Source organism: Mustelus asterias, chromosome 6, assembly GCF_964213995.1.
Source record: "Mustelus asterias chromosome 6, sMusAst1.hap1.1, whole genome shotgun sequence".
Classification (NCBI taxonomy): Eukaryota; Metazoa; Chordata; class Chondrichthyes; order Carcharhiniformes; family Triakidae; genus Mustelus; species Mustelus asterias.
The window spans coordinates 135,351,141-135,368,149 of NC_135806.1; the positions used below are offsets into that span (position 1 = coordinate 135,351,141).

General features: G+C 48.1%; 1 protein-coding gene across 1 annotated transcript in view; it reads left to right on the forward strand.

The window, feature by feature from the left end:
• Positions 1–10,391: 10,391 nt before the first annotated feature.
• LOC144495159 (putative ATP-dependent RNA helicase DDX60) overlaps positions 10,392–17,009 on the forward strand; it is a 150,239-nt gene continuing 143,621 nt past the window's right edge. Inside the window, exons 1-2 of the mRNA XM_078215140.1 lie at positions 10,392–11,114; positions 16,731–16,791. Of these exons, the coding sequence (XP_078071266.1) occupies positions 10,838–11,114; positions 16,731–16,791 (338 nt within the window). The 5' untranslated portion in view covers positions 10,392–10,837. The remainder of the gene's footprint in view (positions 11,115–16,730; positions 16,792–17,009) is intronic.

A 17,009-nucleotide genomic window follows, 5' to 3' on the forward strand; every position in this document is an offset into this window, starting at 1 on the left:
AGTGCAGGGGATCCTGACACGTTCTGCGGTGGCGACCATCTTCGGGGCTCAGGCAAGCTGTGCATTGGAGTAAAACTGTTAAGCAATGGTCCCGATGCTGCCCGCGCCACGTCCGGGGAAGAAATGAGAGATAATGGATTCGTCACTGGGGGTATGGGAGCGACAGGAGTTGCTACGTCCCCTGCAGGCGCCAGGTCTCGGATCGAGACCGTGTCCTCTCGCCCGTCAGGATATGCCACATAGGCATACTGAGGGTTGGCGTGGAGGAGGTGGACCTGTTCGAACAAGGGGTCGGACTTGCGGGCCCTTACATGTTGCCGCAGGAGGACGGGTCCTGGGTACGTCAACCAGGCTGGTAAAGATATCCCCGAGGAAGACTTCCGAGGGAATGAGAACATCCTCTCGTGGGGAGTAGCATTGGTTGCCGTACACAGGAGGGAGCGAATAGAGTGAAGCGCATCAGGGAGGACCTCCTGCCAACGGGAGACTGGAAGACCTTTGGATTTCAACGCCAATAGGACAGCCTTCCAGACTGTAGCATTCTCTCGTTCCACCTGTCCATTACCCCTAGGGTTGTAACTCGTGGTCCTACTAGAGGCAATCCCGTATGAGAGCAGGAATTGCCTCAAGTCATCGCTCATGAACGACGAGCCCCTGTCGCTATGGATATAGCTGGGGTACCCGAACAGGGTAAAAAGATCACGGAATGCCTTGATCACCGTGGCAGCTGATGTGTCCGAGCAGAGGACAACAAGCGGGAACCGGGAGTACTCATCGATTATGTTCAGAAAGTACACGTTCCGATCTGTTGAGGGAAGGGGGCCCTTAAAATCAACACTCAGCCTCTCGAAGGGGCGAGTGGCCTTGACCAAATGTGCCCGGTCAGGTCGGTAAAAGTGCGGTTTGCATTCCGCGCAAATCCGACAGCTCCTTGTTACCGACCTGACGTCCTCCACCGAGTAAGGCAGGTTGCGGGCTTTTACAAAGTGGTAGAGCCGAGTGACCCCAGGATGGCACAGATCATTATGGAGGGCGTTCAAGCGATCCTCCTGAATACTAGCGCATGTTCCGCGCGAGCGGGCATCCGAGGGCTCATTGAGTTTCCCTGGACGATACATGATATCGTAGTTATAGGTGGAGAGCTCAATTCTCCACCGCAAGATCTTGTCATTCTTGATCTTGCCCCTCTGCATGTTGTTGAACATGAACGCCACGGACCGCTGGTCGGTGATCAGGGTGAACCGCTTTCCCGCCAGGTAATGGCGCCAGTGTCTGACGGCCTCCACAATGGCCTGGGCCTCCTTCTCCACCGCTGAATGCCGAATTTCGGGGCCTTGGAGGGTGCGGGAAAAAAACGCGACGGGCCTGCCCGCCTGGTTAAGTGTGGCGGCCAGGGCGAAATCAGATGCATCGCTTTCCACCTGAAAAGGGATGGATTCGTCTACCGCGTGCATCGTGGCTTTCGCGATGTCGTGTTTCAATGCCTTGAAGGCCAATTGGGCCTCTGGCGTGAGTGGAAAAGTCGTGAACTTAATAAGCGGACGGGCTTTGTCCGCGTAGTTGGGGACCCACTGTGCATAATAGGAGAAGAAGCCTAGGCATCTTCTCAGTGCTTTTGCGCTAGCGGGCAAGGGAAGTTCAGCAAGGGGGCGCATACGGTCTGGATCAGGGCCAATGACCCCGTTTTCCACCACGTATCCCAGGATGGCTAACCGGCGCGTACGGAATACACACTTCTCCCTGTTGTAGGTCAAGTTCAGGAGAGATGCAGTGTGTAAGAAGTTATGGAGGTTTGTGTCATGGTCCTGCTGATCATGGCCGCAGATGGTGACATTATCTAGGTACGGGAAGGTAGCCCGCAGCCTGTTCTGGTCCACCATTCGGTCCATAGCACGCTGGAAGACCGAGACCCCATTGGTGACACCAAATGGAACCCTAAGAAACTGATACAAACGACCACCGCCTCAAAAGCCGTGTATTGTCGGTCCTCTGGGCGAATGGGGAGTTGGTGGTAGGCAGACTTGAGGTCTATGGTGGAGAACACCCGGTACTGCGCAATCTGATTGACCATATCAGATATGCGCGGGAGAGGATACGCATCCAGCTGCGTACATCGGTTAATGGTCTGACTGTAATCAATGACCATCCGGGGTTTGTTCCCGCTCTTGACCACCACAACCTGTGCTCTCCACGGACTAACACTGGGCTGTATGATCCCTTCTTTGAGGAGTCGCTGAACCTCAGATCTGATGAAGATCCGATCCTCAGTGCTGTAACGCCTACTTTTAGTAGCGATGGGCTTGCAGCCTGGTACCAGATTCTGAAATAAAGAGGGTGTGGTGATCTTTAATGTGGAAAGATTGCATGCGGGGCGCTTTGGGCAATTTGGAGACTGCAGCTGTTCTCCCACTGCCAGCGAAGGGAGTGGCCCACCGTACTGTAGGATCACACTCCTCAAGTGGACCATGAAGTTTAGTCCGAGAAGAATTGGTGCGCAAAGATACGGCAACACAAGGAGCTTGAAACGCTCGTAAATTGTGCCTTGTACTTTCAAGGTTACCACACAACTCCCTAGCACGGCGACAGACCGGGACCTTGATGCCATAGATATTGTCTGTTTGGCAGGTTGAATCTGGAGTCCACACCTCTTCACAGTGTCAGGGTGGATAAAGCTCTCAGTGCTCCCGCTGTCAAACAGACAATAAAGCACATGATTGTTTACCTGGATATCCATCATTGAACGATCAAGCCTGTGAGGCTTAGCCTGGTCCAGGATGATCGACACCACTGTTGGTCCATGAACGTCACTGCAGGCAGCTGAAGTCGATGCTGAGGACCCCTGCTGGTCGCTCGTGGTCATTGTCGACCAACATGGCCGCCCCCATGAATCGCACATGGGTGAGGGCGCCAAACTCAGCGACCCCTGGTGGTCATACTCCTCCGACTCCATCGACCGCAATGGCGTCATCCTGGACTCGCACGTGGACGAACCCCGCGAGGACTTCGACAACGATGGTGATGATCCCAGCTCCGAAGAGTCGCAGGCCGCACTGCCGTTCCTGGGCTTCCATCTGCACACCTTTGCATAATGCCCTTTTTTACCGCATGCGGTGCAGATTACCGCTTTAGCGGGACACTTTTGTCAGGTATGTTTTGCTCCTCCGCAGAAATAGCACTGCGGGCCGCATGGGGCTGCAGCCGTCGTCTGGCCCACATGGGAGCACGCCATAACACAGCACTTCAAGCCCGAGGGGCGAGGAGGGATTTGCGACTGCTCCTGCCACGTTGTCTCCACGTGGTCCTCTGGATATAAGACTAAGCTCTTCGAAGCCGACTCGAGCATTTCAGCTAATTCGATGGCCTGGGTAAGGTTGAGATTACCCTTTTCTAGCAGTTTGAGACGGATGTATGAAGACCCGACCCCAAAAGCATCTCGGGCGAGGTCGTACATGCTCTGCTCAGCCGACACAGCTTTGCAGTCACAGCCCCTGGCTAGCTGTAAGAGTTCATTGGCGTAGATCACCATGGTTTCGCCCGACTGCCGACGTCGTGTAGCGAGGAGGTAACGAGCGTGGATCTCGTTAGGAGGTTTTGTATAGCGCTTCTTTAGAAGCTCGAGGGCCCTAGGGTAAGTGGTGGCCGCACGGATCGCGAGGTAGACTGTGTCGCTTACCCTCGCATGGAGGACCCGGAGTCTGTCATCATCTGTGGTGACCGCTGCGGAGGCTGCTAGGTAATCTTCAAAACACTTCAGCCAGTGGTCGAAGGTGTTAGAAGCGCCCACCGCACGTGGATCTAGCGTCAGACGTTCTGGCTTTAGGATTTGCTCCATACTCTCCTTTCTTTTTTTTCTTCCGTCGAGAATTTAATTTTAGTTAATAAAATTGATGCGCATCAATTGGACACGAGGCTCGAAGCTTCAGTAAAAGAAGGCTTTTATTAACTAACAATGAAGCTATCAGAACTTTAACACACTATCCCAGACTGAAGGGGTCCCGTCCGAGCAGGGAGTCTTATACCTCTCCCAGGAGGCGGAGCCCGACTGGGATGTGCCACAACAGTAACAACCACAGGTGTAACAATCCCACCCTAACCCAACAGCAACATTAGTACAATCCCACAGTAACCTATATACATTCCTGTAGTACTGGCCAGCCCTGGCTCAGTACTATCCAGTGGGAACCAACAATGGTTCACCACAATAGTACCTACTCACAATGACACTGGTTGTTTAGGAATCCTGGGTGCTGGAGTCTGTCTCAGAGAATCATAGAATCCCTATAGTGCTGAAGGAGACCTTTCGGCCCATCAAGCCTGCACCGACAACAATCCCAGCCAGGCTCTATTCCCGTAACCCCAGGCATTTACACACGAAGGGGCAATTTGACATGGCTAATCAACCTAACCTATAACCTAGCTTGGGACCCTAAGGGGCAATTCAGCATGGCCAATCCACTGAACCTGCACAACGTTGTACTGTGGGAGGAAACCGGAGCACTCGGAGGAAACCCACGCAGACATGGGGAGAAGGTGCAGACTCCACACAGACAGTGACCCAAGCCGGGAATCGAACCCGGGTCCCTGATGCTGTGAGACAGCAATGCTCACTACTGTGCCACTGCACCCTTTTACAACGCATAGAGGGGGGGGGGGGGGGTGGGGGGCTCCGAGCCTGTAAACTCAGACTGCTGAGTACAACATTGGACGCTAACATAAACATTCAATGATGCGGAGCTGCCGGTGTTGGACTGGGGAGGGCACAGTAAGAAGTCTCACAACACCAGGTTAAAGTCCAACAGGTTTATTTTGCTACCCAAATTAACCTGTTGGACTTTAACCTGGTGTTATGAGACTTCTTGCTGAACATTCAATGGAGAGTGAATGAAAAAAAAACACAACACTGTTTCTTCCACAATAAAGGACATGTCCCTAACTCCCTGTAACCATCAATGAGTGCCAACCATAAGCTGCACCAGTACATTTAGCTCCCTGACTACGTTCCAACAAATAACACATAGGGGGATTAGTAGGGTAAATGCGTGGGGTCAAGGGAATGGGGCTGGGGGTGGGCCTGGGTAAGATGTTCTATCGGAGAGTCGGTGCAGACCCAATGGGCTGAATGGTCTTCATTCTGCACTGTAGGGATTCTATAATGAAAGGCATGAGATCATCGAAAGATGATCAAGTGTGAATAGCTCTAGCAGTACAAACAGATTACCTAGAAGACTGCTATAGAAATGTTAAGGTCTGCAAGCAGGAACAGTTTACAACGGTTTCCTGCAATCCTTTGGCTTTAAGGGTTTGATGCAACACTATAGCATCTCTGAGAAGTAAAAGATGTTCGAAGACCCTTGGCTGTGAACTGGGTTCTAGCCTGTTGGCTGACAATTTTGGATAGGCTCCTGGCTGTGAGGTGTGGATGGACCTGTCTGCTTCGAAGGGGGAGAGAGATAAAAGTTTTACTCTTTTGTTATTTCAAACTTGAGAATCAGCTATTCGCAGATCTCATATTCTTTCCTGTTATGGAGCTTAGCATTTCTGTAGCTCTGAATCACCCAGTCATTTAGGTAAACTGGGTCTGCACCGACTCTCCAATAGAACATCTTACCCAGGCCCACCCCCAGCCCCATTCCCTTGACATCACGCATTTACCCTACTAATCCCCCTAACCTACACATCGCGGGGCACTAAGGGGCAATCCACCTAACCTGCATATCTTTGGACTGTGGGAGGAAACCGGAGCACCCGGAGGAAACCCACGCAGGCATGGGGAGAATGTGCAAACTCCGCATAGTCACGCTTGGCCGGAATCGAATCTGGGTCCCTGATGCTGTAAGACAGCAATGTTAGCCACTGTGCCACTGTGCCACCCTTTCTATTAACACCTCTACTAAGGGGAAAAGTTTCTTCCTATCTGGCCTATCTCTGTCCTTCACAATTTCGTACACCTCAATGAGGTTCCCCTCAACCTTCTCTACTCTAAGGAAAACAATTCCAACCTCACCAGCCTCACTTTATAGCTGAAACGCTCCAGCCCAGGCAACACCCTGGTGAATCTCCTCTGCACCCTCTCCAGTGCAATCACATCTTTCCTATAGTGTGGTGACCAGAACTGCACACAGTACTAGCTGTGGCCTAACGAGCATTTTATACAGCTACATCATATCCTCCCTGCTCTTATATGCTAAGCCTTGACTAATAAGGTAAGTATCCCATATGCCTTCTTAACCTCCTTATCTACCTGTCCTGCTGCCTTCAGTGATCTATGGCCATGCACCCCCAGTGTCCCTCTAGTCCTCCGTACTTGCTAGAGTCCTACCATTCATTGCGTATTCCATTATCTTGTTAGTCCTCCCAAAATGCACCACCTCTTACTTTTCAGGGTTAATCTACATTTGCCACTGTACTGCCCATCTGCCCAGCCCGTCCAAATCATACTGTAATCAAAGGCTTTCCCCCTTGCTATTTACCACACCACCAATTTTCATGTGACAGCATATGTACTGATCATACTCCCTACATTCATAGAGGCCATAGACTCATAGAGGTTTACAGCATGGAAACAGGCCCTTCAGTTCAACTTGTCCATGTCGCCTTTTTTTTTTAACCACTAAGCTAGTCCAAATTGCCCATGTTTGGCCCATATCCCTCTATACCCATCTTACCCACGTAACTGTCTAAATGCTTTTTAAAAGACAAAATTGTACCCGCCTCTACTACTACCTCTAGCAGCTTGTTCCAGACACTCACCACCCTCTGTGTGAAAAAATTGCCCCTCTGGACACTTTTGTATCTCTCCCCCTCACCTTAAACCTATGCCCTCTAGTTTTAGACTCCCCTACCTTTGGGAAAAGATATTGACTATCTAGCTGAGCTATGCCCCTCATTATTTTATAGACCTCTATCAGATCACCCCTCAGCCTCCTGCGCTTCAGGGAGAAAAGTCCCAGTCTATTCAGCCTCTCCTTAACTCAAACAATCAAGTCCCGGTAGCATCCTAGTAAGTCTTTTCTGCACTCTTTCTAGTTTAATAATATCCTTTCTATAATAGGGTGACCAGAATTGCACACAATATTCCAAATGTGGCCTTACCAATGTCTTGTACAGCTTCGACAAGACATCCCAACTCCTGTATTCAATGTTCTGTAAGAAGTTTAACAACACCAGGTTAAAGTCCAACAGGTTTATTTGGTAGCAAAAGCCACACAAGCTTTCGAAGCTCTAAGCCCCTTCTTCAGGTGAGTGGGAATTCTGTTCACAAACAGAGCTTATAAAGACACAGACTCAATTTACATGAATAATGGTTGGAATGCGAATACTTACAACTAATCCAGTCTTTAAGAAACAAAACAATGGGAGTGGAGAGAACATCAAGACAGGCTAAAAAGATGTGTATTGTCTCCAGACAAGACAGCCAGTGAAACTCTGCAGGTCCACGCAACTGTGGGAGTTACAAATAGTGTGACATGAACCCAATATCCCGGTTGAGGCCGTCCTCGTGTGTGCGGAACTTGGCTATCAGTTTCTGCTCAGCGACTCTGCGCTGTCGTGTGTCGCGAAGGCCGCCTTGGAGAACGCTTACCCGAATATCAGAGGCCGCATGCCCGTGACCGTCAATGTTCTGACCAATGAAACCAATCCACATCGAGACAATTAATGTACACTACAAACAGCAAGGGACCCGCTCCGATTCCTGTGGTACACCACTGGACACAGGCTTCCAGAGACTGGCAAAGGCTGGCTCCAATTTACCAAATTTCCCCGGATCCTTTGGGCACCTACCTTCTTGACCAATATCCCATGTGGGACCATGTCAAAAGCCTTACCAAAATCTAAGTAAATGACATCAACTGCCCTGCCCTCATCGACACCCCTAGTTACCTCCTTGAAAAATTCAATTGAATTTGTTAGACATTGGCTGGAATTTTACCGTCCTGTCTGCTATGGGAACTGGAGCGGGTGGGGGGGGGGGGGGGTGGAAGGACCATGGAAAGGTCCGTTGACCTCAGATGAGATTTTGGGGTGAGTGAGGCCAAATAATCGCACCCATGATATCCAAGTAGAGATCGATTCTGACCCTCAGAATTTTTTCCAATAGTTTCCCTGCCACTGATGTTAGATTCACTGGCCTGTAATTACCTAGTTTATCCCTACTCCCGTTCTTGAATAATGGGACCACATTAGATGTTTTCCATTGCTCTGGCACTTCTCCTGTGTAAGAAGTCTTACAACACCAGGTTAAAGTCCAACAGGTTTATTTGGTAGCAAAAGCCACTAGCTTTTGGAACAGGTTGTCCCTTCGTCAGGTGGGTGGGAGTTCTGATATGAATCAGAATACAGATGGGAAATATACAGTAAATGGCAGAATCCTTAAGAGTATTAATAGGCAGAGGGATCTGGGTGTATAGGTACACAGGCCACTGAAAGTGGCAACGCAGGTGGAGAAGGTAGTCAAGAAGGCACATGGCATGCTTGCCTTCATTGGCTGGGGCATTGAGTTTAAAAATTGGCAAATCATGTTGCAGCTTTATAGAACCTTAGTTAGGCCGCACTTGGAATATAGTGTTCAATTCTGGTGGCCACACTACCAGAAGGATGTGGAGGCTTTGGAGAGGGTACAGAAAAGATTTACCAGGATGTTGCCTGGTATGGAGGGCATTAGCTATGAGGAGAGATTGGAGAAACTTGGTTTGTTCTCATTGGAATGACGGAGGTTGAGGGGCGACCTGATAGAAGTCTACAAGATTATGAGGGGCATGGACAGAGTGGATAGTCTGAAGCTTTTTCCCAGGGTGGAAGAGTCAATTACTAGGGGGCACAGGTTTAATGTGCGAGGGACAAGGTTTCAAGGAGATGTACGAGGCAAGTTTTTTTACACAGAAGATGGTGGGTGTCTGGAACTCGCTGCTGGAGGAGGTAGTAGAATCTGATACGATAGTGACTTTTAAGGGGCGTCTTGACAAATACATGAATAGGATGGGAATAGAGGGATATGGTCCCCGGAAGAGTCGGGGCTTTTAGTTCAGATGGGCAGCATGATTGGTGCAGGCTTGGAGGGCCGAAGGGCCTGTTCCTGTGCTGTAATTTTCTTTGCTCATACATCCCTTACTGAACATGTTCTTGAAACAGTCTCTTTTCCGTAGAGATGAGTCATCCTCTATTTGAAACGCTTTTTGTTTATCCAGTTGTGGGACATGGGCGTTGCTGGCTGGCGAGCATTTATTGCCCATCCCTAGTCTTACAGTAATCAACACCTATTGAGGTCTTACTCAGGCCTCAGGTGATTGACAGTTAACCGTCCCTCAGTCAGTTGAGTCAGACACCTTTGCAACTCCGCTATTCAGGCTAATTAACTTAAACAAAGATTTTTAAAAGATTTACCAGTTCAAATTCCCAAATGTGTTTAATTCATGGAGACAGGCCTGTGAGTTTTCATTTGATTGGATTTGATTTATTATTGTCACATATATTAGTATACAGTGAAAGTATTTTCTTATGTGCTATACAGATAAAGCATACCATTCAGAGAGAAGGAAAGGAGAGTGTGCAGAATGTAGTGTTACAGTCATAGCTAGGGTGCAGAGAAAGATCAGCTTAATGCGAGGTAGGTCCATTCCAAAGACTGACAGCAGCAGGGAAGAAACTGTTCTTGAGTCGGTTGTTACGTGACCTCAGACTTTTGTATCTTTTTCCCGATGGAAGAAGGTGGAAGAGAGAATGTCCGGGGTGCGTGGGATCCTTAATTATGCTGGCTGCTTTTCCGAGGCAGCGGGAAGTGTAGACAGAGTCAATGGATGGGAGGCTGGTTTGCGTGATGTCAAAAGAATCAAAAGACCCCATAGATGCACATTGAGGTTAATTTGAATAAAGGCCAATTACTGCAGATGCTGGAATCTGAAACAAAAACAGAAAATACTGGAAAAATTCAGCAGGTCTGACAGCATCTGTGGAGAGGGAATAGAGCTAATGTTTCGAGTCTGGAGTCGTTGGCTCTATTCTCTCTCCCCGGACGCTGTCAGACCCGCTGAGGTCAATTTGAATGTTGTGTTTAGGGGGAGCAGAGGTATTGTCGCTGGATCAGTAATCCAGAAGCCCGGGCCAGAACTTTCTTTACAGCAGGAAATCAGTATGGAAGACCGTGTCACAGTTTCAGTGAGAAACAAGTCACACAGTCAGTTGTGATCTGTATGGTACAGGAGATCTCCCAGCTCAGCTGTGAAGGGTGTGGTTCAAAACCCATGGCAGGACATGATCGCCATGGGCAGAGGAATCGTTCAGCTGTTTGATAATCAGACAGCCCAGCTTTCCAGCAAAGGGAAAACACTGGGAGGAGCCTCTTCACTCATTTGCTTGCTGAGTTTTGATTTGAGGATCCTTCTGCAATTCCTATCATGCTTGAGTTGGGGAAGTGAAACGAAACTTAACTCGATCAGTTAGCACGCAGGAAATGAAAGTAACTTTTGTTTTGCTCAGTATAAATACAATGCTAACATTGTACACAGTCACTACAGTGTGTTAATACCCGGGACTGGGCTGGTCCATCACAGGGGCAAGTAGAGACTGGTGAAGTTGCTGGTTATCTGGGTTACCCAGCACTGAGCAAGCTATTTGCCACAACCAGCGCAAGCTGGAATAAAAAGGCTGAGGAACAGTCCAACAGGGCAACCCGACTGAGCCTTGGACAGGTTCAGACCTGGGACAAGTGAACGTTCGGACGAAGCAGGATCCTTAAGGACTGGTTCAAGCATCCAGAAACTTGGCAAGGTCCACCCTTCGTTGCCAAGCCCCGAATCGCTTCTCCACGCCCAGGGCTCCGGATCAGGAAGGCGGGAGCAGCATGGAGGACGGAAGCTGCTCGGACTGCCTGGACGAGGATAATGGAAGCGGCCCGGGTGAGGAAGAGTCAGACAGCCCGGGCGAGGGTGAAGCGGAGAGTCTGGACGAGGAAGCCATGGTGAAAATGAAATTACGTGCCGCCGAGCAGCTGAGCGATGCCACGGAGGAGCGGAGATTGGACGAACTTTTATCCGAGATCTCCACCTGCAAGGGGTCAGGTGAAGCAGCCGACACCTTGCAGGCTGGAGCCGAGGGTTTAGGAGGAGCTGCCTCAGATGGTAAGTGTTGTTTGACAAGTATAGCCACTCCTTGGAGAATGCGCAGGAGTGAAGTGCAGGCGTCGGGTAAAACTCTCATCTCCTCTGTTTTAACGGCTGTTGTGTGGAGTTTTTGATTTGATTTATTATTAGAGTCATAGAAGTTTACAGCATGGAAACAGGCCCTTCAGCCCAACTTGTCCATGCCGCCTATTTCTGTTTTGAACCCCTAAGCTAATCCCAATTGCCCGCGCTTGGCCCTCTATACCCATCTTACCCATGGAACTGTCTAAATGCTTTTTAAAAGACAAAATTATACCCGCCTCTACTATTGTTTCTTGCGCTCTATGCAGACAAAGCATATCGTTCATAAGAAAGAAAGGAGAGAGTGCAGAATGTAGTGTAACAGCACTGCCATAGCTGTGATCCTAAATGAATACTTTGCGTCGGTATTCACAAAGGAGAGGGATGTGTTGACTGGGAGTGTCTCGAAGGGGAGTGTTGAACCGTTGGAGAAAATCTCCATTACAAGGGAGGAAGTGTTAGGTTTGTTAGAGAATATAAAGACTGACAAATCCCCAGGGCCTGATGGAATCTATCCAAGGCTGCTCAGGGAGACAAGAGATGAAATCGCTGGGCCTCTGACGCAAATCTTTGTCTCGTCACTGGACACAGGTGAGGTCCCAGAGGATTGGAGGATAGCTAATGTGGTCCCGTTATTTAAGAAGGGTAGGAAGGATAACCTGGGTAATTATAGGCCTGTGAGCTTGACGTCCGTGGTAGGGAAGTTGTTGGAGAGGATTCTTAGAGATAGGATGTATGCGCATTTAGAAAGGAATAAACTCATTAACGATAGTCAGCATGGTTTTGTGAGAGGGAGGTCATGCCTCACTAACCTAGTGGAGTTTTTTGAAGAAGTGACTAGAATGGTTGACGAGGGAAGGCCCGTGGATGTCGTCTATATGGACTTTAGTAAAGCGTTTGACAAAGTCCCTCATGGTAGGCTGGTGCAAAAGGTTGGATCTCATGGGATAAAGGGGGAGGTGGCTAAATGGGTGGAGAACTGGCTTGGTCATAGAAGACAGAGGGTGGTAGTGGAAGGGTCTTTTTCCGGCTGGAGGTCTGTGACTAGTGGTGTTCCGCAGGGCTCTGTATTGGGACCTCTGCAGTTTGTGATTTATAAACGATCTGGAAGAAGGTGTAACTGGGGTGATCAGTAAGTTTGCGGACGACCCAAAATTGGCAGGACTTGCTGATAGTGAGGAGCATTGTCAGAGGCTACAGAAGGATATAGATAGGCTGGAAATTTGGGCAAAGAAATGGCAGATGGAGTTCAATCCTGATAAATGCAAAGTGATGCATTTTGGTAGAACTAATGTCGGGAGGAGCTATACGATAAATGGAAGAACCATAAAGGGTGTAGATACGCAGAGGAACCTGGGTGTGCAAGTCCACAGATCCTTGAAGGTGACGTCACAGGTGGAGAAGGTGGTGAAGAAGGCATATGGCATGCTTGCCTTTATAGGACGGGGCATAGAGTATAAAAGTTGGGGTCTGATGTTGCAGATGTATAGAACGTTGGTTCGGCCGCATTTGGAATACTGCATCCAGTTCTGGTCGCCACACTACCAGAAGGACGTGGAGGCTTTGGAGAGAGTACAGAGGAGGTTTACCAGGATGTTGCCTGGTATGGAGGGGCTTAGTTATGAGGAGAGATTGGGTAAACTGGGGTTGTTCTCCCTGGAAAGACGGAGGATGAGGGGAGACTTAATAGAGGTGTATAAAATTATGAAAGGCATAGATAGGGTGAACGGTGGGAAGCTTTTCCCCGGGTCGGTGGTGACGTTCACGAGGGGTCATAGGTTCAAGGTGAAGGGGGGGAGGTTTAACACAGATATCAGAAGGACATATTTTACACAGAGGGTGGTGGGGGCCTGGAATGTGTTGCCGGGCAAGGTGGTGGAGGCGGACACACTGGAAACGTTTAAGACTTATCTAGATAGCCACATGAACGGAGTGGGAATGGAGGGATACAAAAGAATGGTCTAATTTGGACCAGGGAGCGGCACGGGCTTGGAGGGCCGAAGGGCCTGTTCCTGTGCTGTATTGTTCTTTGTTCTTAAGACCGACACAAAATACCTGTTCAATGCTTCAGCCATTTTCTCATTTCCAATTATTACATCTCCCTTCTCATCCTCTAAAGGAACAATGTTTACTTTAGCCACTCTTCTTCATTTTATATATTTGTGGAAACTTTTGCTATCTGTTTTTATATTCTGAGCTAGTTTACTCATAATCTGTCTTACTTTTCTTTATAGCTTTTTTTGTGACTTTTAGTTGACCTGTAAAGATTTCCCAATCCTCTAGGTTCCCACTAATCTTTGCCACTTTGTTTGCATTTTCTTTCAATTTGATACCCTCCTTTATTTCCTTAGATATCCATGGCTGATTATCTACAGTCCTTCCTTATCACTGGTATATATTTTTACTGAGCACTGTGAAAGATCACCTTGAAAGTCCTCCACTGTTCCTCAATTGTCCCACCATAAAGTTTTTGCTCACAGTCTACCTTCACCAACTCCTCCCTCATCCCTTTGTAGTCTCCTTTGTTTAAGCACAAAACACTGGTATTGGATTTTACTTTCTTCTCACGCTCCATCTGTATTTTAAATTCAACCATACTGTGATCGCTTCTTCCAAGAGGATCCGTAACTGTAAGATCATTAATTATTCCTGTCTCATTACGCAGGACCAGATCTAGGATAGCTTGCTCCCTCGTAGGTTCCATTACATACTGAAGGCAGGAATGGGTTAATGAACTTTGTAACATTTGAGCCTTGACCCGAACTCTGTGGTTTGGTGAGAAATACTGTAGTACTCATGTTTACGTTAGGGCGTTTTCATGCTCATGTATCCAAGAACAGATAAGAGTAGCAGCTGTGGTATCCAAGAGTCTGTTTTTCCCAGCTAATCTGTCCAGGAATGTGGCTAACCCAGCTGGTAGCCATTTTGTATTCTTTAATATTATGTACTGCTGTGTAACAGTGGAGCCTACAGACAGGCCTTCTGTGATCGTATAATGATACATTCATACATTCATCATATCTTTACTGATATAAATTATACAGGTACCTACGAACATACATAAATTGTTGTATATAGGCCCCTGCTCCTCTGTATCCCAGTTAACTTGCTTACGCGAGGCTGCCCCACAGGTGTCCACAGAGAGCAACAACAATCGCGGCCTTGAGATAACCGTGAAAAAACCGCCAAGGCAGCAAGGTTCACACGATGGAGGACAAGCCACAGCCTGGGAACCTGAGGGGCCTGGGAAACTGCGGACGTGACGGGTGGGGGGCGGGAGGGGGGGGGGGGGGGGGCGTGGGGAGGGGGGTATAAACATATGCTCTTAACCTGTATGTGCTGAGAGGCCTGGGACTGTGTTAGGAATCGGACCTCTCCCACAATTGTGAAAATAAACCACTGTATTTTGACCGACGACTAGACTGAGGTATTTTTACCTACAACAATACTATTCAAGGAAGTTATCACGGATACATTCTACGAACTCCTCTTCACGGCTGCCTTGACCGACCTGGTTTGACCAATTGACATGTAGATTAAAATCCCCCATGATAATTGCTGTACCATTTTTACGTGCATCAGTTATTTCTTTGTTTATTTCTCGCCCCACCATGATGTCATTATTTGGTGGCCTATAGACTACGCCTATCCCTTTTCTCCTTACTATTTCTAATTTCCACCCAAATGGATTCAACCATTTTTTCCATAGAACTTATATCATCTCTCACTACTGCCCTGATGTTACCCTTAAATATCAGAGCTACACCACCTCCCTTACCTTCCTGTCGGTCCCTCCGAACAGTCTGATACCCCTGGATATTCAACTCCCAGTCGTGACCATCCTGCATCCATGTTTCTGTAATGGCCACCAAATCATACTCCTTCGCAATGATTTGTGCTGTCAACTCATTTACCTTGTTTCGAATGCTACGAGCATTCAGATAAAGTGCCCTTAGGCTAGTTTTTGTACCTTCCTTTTGAATTTTAATACCTCCATTAATAACATCACGGTATTACCGGCACGGTAGCACAGTGGTTAGCACTGCTGCTTCACAGCTCCAGGGTCCTGGGTTCGATTCCCGGCTCGGGTCACTGTCTGTGTGGAGTTTGCACATTCTCCTCATGTCTGCGTGGGTTTCCTCCGGGTGCTCCGGTTTCCTCCCACAGTCCAAAGATGTGCGGGTTAGGTTGATTGGCCAGGTTAAAAATTGCCCCTTAGAATCCTAAAATACATAGGTTAGAGGGATTAGCGGGTAAATATGTGGGGGTAGGGCCTGGGTGGGATTGTGGTCGGTGCAGACTCGATGGGCCGAATGGCCTCCCTCTGCACTGTCGAGTTTGACAGAGCTGCAGTATAAATACACTCTCTTCTCCTCCCTGGCCCCAACTGATGTTCCTCCCCAAACAGGGCATGCGCCCTTGCACCCCATTGGCTAGTCTTTTTGTGCAGCCTCTCCATTGGGTCCAGCCCGATCACATGGCCCTCAGAGCTTGGCCCACTTAAAGGGGACACGTTACCACATGAACCATTTAAATAATACTCTACCGATATGTTTTACCTGCCAAAATGAATGATATCACATCTAGCCACGTTATACTGCATCTGCGTGTATTTTCCCACTCACTCACTCAACTTGTCTAAATTGTCTTGAAGCATCTTGACACCCTTCTCACTGCTCACGTTCTCACCACGTTTATCAGGTATACTTTATTGTGGGAAATATTGATATGTCATCATAGGTACAAAAGAAGAGGGCAGTGGGGCAAAAAGGGGAGAGCAACTGCCACCTGCCCCAGCTCACAGCTCTCAGCACCATCTAGATAGCAAAGGTACCAAAGAAGGAAGAGGAAAGACGAGAGAAGTTCCAGACAGAAGAATCAACAGAGAAGGCCCAGAATATTCCAGAAGACACAAAACCTGGTTGTAATTTAGAGAGTAACTACATTCTATTTTGTTGTTAATGAATGGGAATTGAATTTACTGGAATAGCATACCATTAGAACCTTGTTAATTCGGTTTGTTAATAGTTTAGTAAATTTGTTCGTTGCTAGTTAGATAAATAAATTGTTACGTGTTGATTTTAGAGCGAGCATCAGGGATTTATTTTGTATTTAACCACTGGGAGCTGCTGAAGAGCTGGTCACACCACTTCACACACAATTTTTACAGATTATAAGGTGAGGTCCTCCTCTTTGGGTGTTTTGGGGTTAGTTCTCAGAGGGGGGAATCAACCTCCACTTCATAACAGTACGGTGCATCTGTAAAAGTTGGTGAGAGCCGTAGCTGACATATCGAATTTCCTTAGTCTTCTGAGAAAGTAGAGGCGTTGGTGGGCTTTCTTAACTATAGTGTTGGCATGGGGGGACCAGGACAGGTTGTTGGTGATCTGGGCACCTAAAAACTTGAAGCTCTCGACCCTTTCTACTTCGTCCGCATTGATGTAGACAGGGGCATGTCCTCCACACTACGCTTCCTTCGTTTTGTTGACATTGAGGGAGAGATTATTGTCATCGCACCTCATTCACCAGATTCTCTATCTCTTCCCTTAACAGCATTTAAGAAGAGCTTGCATTATCTGTCGTGGTATTTAACCTCCATCTGTGCAAAAAGCCAGTAAGTATACATCGCTTTAACCGGTGGGGGACGAGGCGGGGTTGGGGGGGAAGAGGGGGCGGAATCGACACGCTTCTTTATTGAAGATCAATCATGCAAATTGATTTCAATACCAGTGGATGATCTGGTTGGCTGTGAATGAGTGACAATTCAGAGCAGCGTAATAGGGAACCTCATTAAAAGGCATGATGGTGGATTGGCCATGGTTAATATTTATG